We start from the raw sequence: 4,972 nt of genomic DNA, 5'->3' as shown, positions 1-4,972 counted from the left end.
TCCATTCTTGATAATATTGAATTTGAGAATTCGTGGCTATATTGGACTATGTATACTGGTAAAAGGGGGAATTAAGCCCAGTTGAATTTTGTCGACGTTTCGGACATTTATTGTTTGATCACATACAAAACAATTGGGTTGTCCTTAATCATGACTAGAAAGCATGCTTTCTTTTTTATTATTCATAAAATGATTTGTACGTTGACAGCACAGCGATGATTGCATATTAAGATTAACATAAAAAAGTAGATAGTTACAATTATATACAAAAAGTGGACGGTTATCCATACTGAGATCATATTAAATATTAAAATATATACATACAAATTTTAGTTTTATGTCACATGTTGTGTTTTATATACATAATCCAGGATGAGATTCTTGATCGATGATCACGAAAATTTCTGGTTGGACAAGATGTTGCGAACTGTTCTCTTCTTAAATTGTGAGACGTCTCTGAGCGTAGTACAGTTGTATTTTCACCATTATCAGTTCCAAACAACTCAGAGCATCCTCATATGGACTATTTCCATGATTGGATGTTTGAATTTGTTTGTTGAGATGAACTGACATCAAATTCTTCAGGGAGTTCCTGAAGGGAAAACCGCGTTGGTGCGGGAAAATCAGAGACGTGTCCACAATTTTAGAATGGACCAGTTTCAGCACTCGCAAATCGTTGTCCAACGCGTGTCCGATCAGTATGGTGTCCTCGTTAATAAAAGTCAATAGATCACTTTGCACCTCTTTGAAAGTTTTCGAATTTTGCCCGTACACGTCACTTTCCGTTACTCCAGAAAATCTGGTATTATAGTCGACAACTTCTTCCTCCGGTTGCACAAAATAATCATACACTGTCGCCCCGTCAAATTCCAAAACGGTTACCCTGCAAAGTTCCTCGAACTCTATAACACTCTGCCTCGAACGATATAACACATTTCGCACTCTACTGCGAAAACCTTCCGTTCCACTTTTTTGCTGCGTTTTGTGCTCACGAAACCTTGCAGCGCCTCGTTGACCACCGTCCCATTCCAGACGTGGTGTTTCGATGAAGTGCAACCTTTTGATCCTGAAGTATTTTCACAGCATGTATGGCGACAGTAAGAGATTTTCCCCCAATGGTAGAAGCACTGTTGATGTTCCGTCAAGTAACCATGGTCATTGACGAAGAAGGTCGTTGCATCTAACGCAGGTCCTCTCAACTGCTGTCGGTGAATTCCGATCAAAATCCTCCTCAATATCAGCCAATTTCTTCGGAATCCTTGAAGGATTCCGAAACAATGTTCGAACAAGCGGACTTGGTTCTTAACCTTATCCACCTGTGGATACCCATTAGAAAAGAGATCCTCTGGAGATACGGTAAACTGGATGAGGAGGTTGTAAAGTCTTTCTTCGGTCAATCCAAATACTGGCGAAACAGCGTCCTCCGCCTTATGGGGGTTATTCCTTTCTTTGGAAACGTCACCTATTCTATTTTCGCTTTTAATCGTAATACTCCCGCTACAATCTTGAGATGGCGTTTCGTCCCTTGCCGAGCGAATCGGCTTGTAAATGTTAGGGAATGGCTTCCTGCATTTTTTCTCATTCGGTCTCTGCTGCTGGGGACAGCTCGATGAGCCAACATCAGATTGTTTTTCTGGAAAATAAAAGTTGATTGATGAATACGCCAATGACGCTGAATCTCAGTGTTAATAATGGTCAGGGATCTAGTGGATTTTGAAGATTAGATAGTAAAATCTAGTTTTAGGCACATTATTGTGATGTTGACTAGCAGCTTGATCAGGAATATTCTGATAATAACTTTTATTTAATCGATGCAACAATCCGGATGAATGTTGTTGGAAGACCGAATTTTCAAAACGTTGAATTGAATTGAATCATCAACTTTCAATAGTCATAAACTTATGTCTTCGAACTACATACATGGCGAATCTCGAGCTCCTTTTTTGTTTTATTTGTGGGCTACATACGTTATTAAATCACCAATATCATCCAGATCATAGAAAAGCGTTTTCGAGATTTCATTCTTATGAACAACAAAGTTATCAAATGTTTGCAATTTTCGAATTTTGACACCAAAATGGTCTCAAACATTTGAATTTTATCAATTAATGAAGAATACGTGGTCAAATTCAAAGGTTCGAAATTATTAAATGAATAATAAGCTGCACATTTACCATCAAAATTTCTCTAGAATGAGTCAACATTTAGAAATTTTAATCTGGTAACAAAATGGCGGATGAATTCGTCCACAGCCTTCTATAGTGCTTTAGAAGGCTGTGATTCCAAAAAAGTTCAATTTCAGCTATTATTTTTGTCGTTTAGGCTAGAGGCGTAAGGTGCAAAACGTTCTGGAATAGGAAGATCCTTTATTGGACCGGGGACATTTTTCAATTTCATTTTTCCATTCAAAGTGAAAGGAAAATCAGTTGAATCACAAGTGTCATTCGTGGGATGAAGCACAAGTGTCATTTATGTGCGAAGCATAAATGTCACATATGTGACGATCTGTTGTTCCTCGAAAATCCTGAGAAACATGGAGTCAGTTAAAGATTCGCCAAGACCTAATGGTTGCACTGAGATCGATGAAATTTGGATATTTATTACTAGAAGAATTGCTCTCTATGATTATGTTTCACATTGAGCTCTACGATGATTTTTCTGGGAGATACGCGTGTTGAAATTTGTTCTTCAAGAAATCCTGAAAAATATGAAAAAAAATTTTTTCAATATCAAACGCTTGAACGGAGGTCGATGAAATTTCGAGATTTATTACAAGAAGAGTTGCTCTTTATGATTATGTAGGTATCTCATTAAGATCTACGACGATTTTTCGTTGGGAGGGAACTCTGATTTTTAACGGAAAAATCAAATTATATTGAAATGATTCAATTGTACAGGGTGTCTACTTTTAAAGTGGCCAAACTTCAAGGGGAGATCATACGAGTGATTTGCAACGAAAAATGTCATATAACACATAGTCGAAACGTCGACGGTTATTCTTCAATTTAACATTTATTGATTTGACGAAATATTTCAGGTTTTTTCATAAATTCAATCATTTTTCAGTTTTATTTGCATCCTCATCAGATTTGACCACATATTCGGAAAGGGCAATAAATTTGCTACAAGATAAGAGAGTCTGTGTGCAGAAAAAAACTCCTATTGCGGACGTGGTAATGAGATTAATATCATGAGTGTGAAGTGAACAAAATTAGTCCCAGTTTTCCATTGGTTTTATCGATGAAAACTTATAATTATGCACATGTTTTCTTTTCAGTAAAAAGTACGTCATTTAGTTTACTTTCGATTGGCGTATCAACTTTTGTGCTAGCTGCTTATCCTCTGTCATAATATCATGGCTTACAAGATGACAACGAAAAAGTCGAAAAATTCCGAACCTGAATCTACTCTTTTTTGAACCTTTTCATGATTGAATCTTAATATAATTCTCATAAAAATTATCAATTTATCTTTAATCAAAATATTAGAGAATGATCACGCCTAATAACTTAATTTTAATAATATAGATTTTATAACAAAATATAAAAAAAAACAGAACTCTACTACTTATAACAATTGTTCAAAATGTCCACCTCCTTGTTCAATACATCTGACACATCGTTTTGTTACTGAATCTACAACCCTGCGAAGTTTCTGACGCATTTCTGCACAACACAATTTTATTCTGTCGATGAGCTCCTCTCGAGTCTGAACGCGAATTTGATATACTTTCTCTTTCAAAGTATTCCAGACATAAAAATCCAAAGGCGTAAGTTCGGGGCTCCTTGGTGGCCATCTTACCGGACCTTACCTTCCAATCCAATGCATCCCAAAATATTCATTCAATAGATCTCGTATATTACGACTATTATGTGCTGGGCAGCCATCCATTTGAAACCAGATATATTTCGTCTGTTAGACAGGGGCATTTCATCCAATGTGTCTTTTAAGTTGCTTTGGATTAATATTATAAATTCTTCAGCATTAAGGCGATCGGGAAGTATAACTGGACCGAAAAGTTCTCCTCTCATGACTGCCAACAACACGTTGACTCTTAACTCATGTTGAAAATGAGAAACAATAGTCGCATGAGGGTTTTCTCTTTCCCACACAAGGCTATTTCGCAAATTCTCTAATCTGATTCCGTGAAGGTGGCCTCATCAGTCCATAATATCCTATCGCCCTCCACCACTCTCCTGACTTATTCAGGTACCACCTACAAAATGTAAGTCTGGTTTCAGCATCTACAGGTAACAGATCCTGCACCTTTTTCAAATGATATGGATGTAACTTTTTTTTTTTTGAGTACTTTGTGTACTGTAGAATGATGAATCCTCAATGTAGAACCAATTCGACGAGTACTTGTTGTGGGGTCCTCCCGGACAGCACATATCGCGATATTCGATATTTGAAAAAGCTGGCATAATTTTCTAGATTTTCTCTAGAATACTTACTAACTTACTTATTATAAACTGACTTAACTCTTTAGATTCAAAATCACGCACTAATACTCAAAATCAAAGATTATAGAGTAGAAAGATAGGAAACGCCCTCATATCGCTAGTACTAAAAACCGACTACATTTTGGCCAGTGAAAACACATTTGACAATGAGATGGCGCTGAAAACGTATTATCAATACAGAAAAACTGTTTAATGACAGTTTTCTGTTTTATAATTGAGGGGCGCAAAATTCGAATTCTATTCCTTGTATTGAATTTCAATATTGACCTTATTGAGACCAGAAAATGTATTATTTTTATGTAATAATATTAAAAATCCATTCATCTGAAAACTATTTTATTACACAAAACGTCCATTTACTCCATTACAAAAATTAGCCGGTGACTAGGCTACTGTCAAGTGGCGCGCATGAGCCGCTTGGCGTCAACGGACCATAGAGAAACATATTCTTCTTCTTATCTACTATATTATAATACATCCTTCCCCTTTAAAGTTTTTTTTATATTCTT

General features: G+C 36.4%; 1 protein-coding gene across 1 annotated transcript; it reads right to left on the bottom strand.

The window, feature by feature from the left end:
• Positions 1-438: 438 nt before the first annotated feature.
• Positions 439-3,796, bottom strand: LOC123310357 (putative exonuclease GOR). Its single transcript, XM_044893824.1, has 3 exons — positions 3,730-3,796; positions 993-1,633; positions 439-912 (listed from the first exon to the last, which is right to left on the bottom strand). Exons 1-3 carry the CDS (start codon positions 3,794-3,796, stop codon positions 439-441), a joined length of 1,182 nt encoding a protein of 393 aa, XP_044749759.1.
• Positions 3,797-4,972: the final 1,176 nt, after the last annotated feature.

The sequence above is a fragment of the Coccinella septempunctata genome, chromosome 3 (genome assembly GCF_907165205.1).
Source record: "Coccinella septempunctata chromosome 3, icCocSept1.1, whole genome shotgun sequence".
In the NCBI taxonomy this organism is placed as follows: domain Eukaryota; kingdom Metazoa; phylum Arthropoda; class Insecta; order Coleoptera; family Coccinellidae; genus Coccinella; species Coccinella septempunctata.
This window is presented reverse-complemented; position numbering and strand designations above follow the sequence as displayed.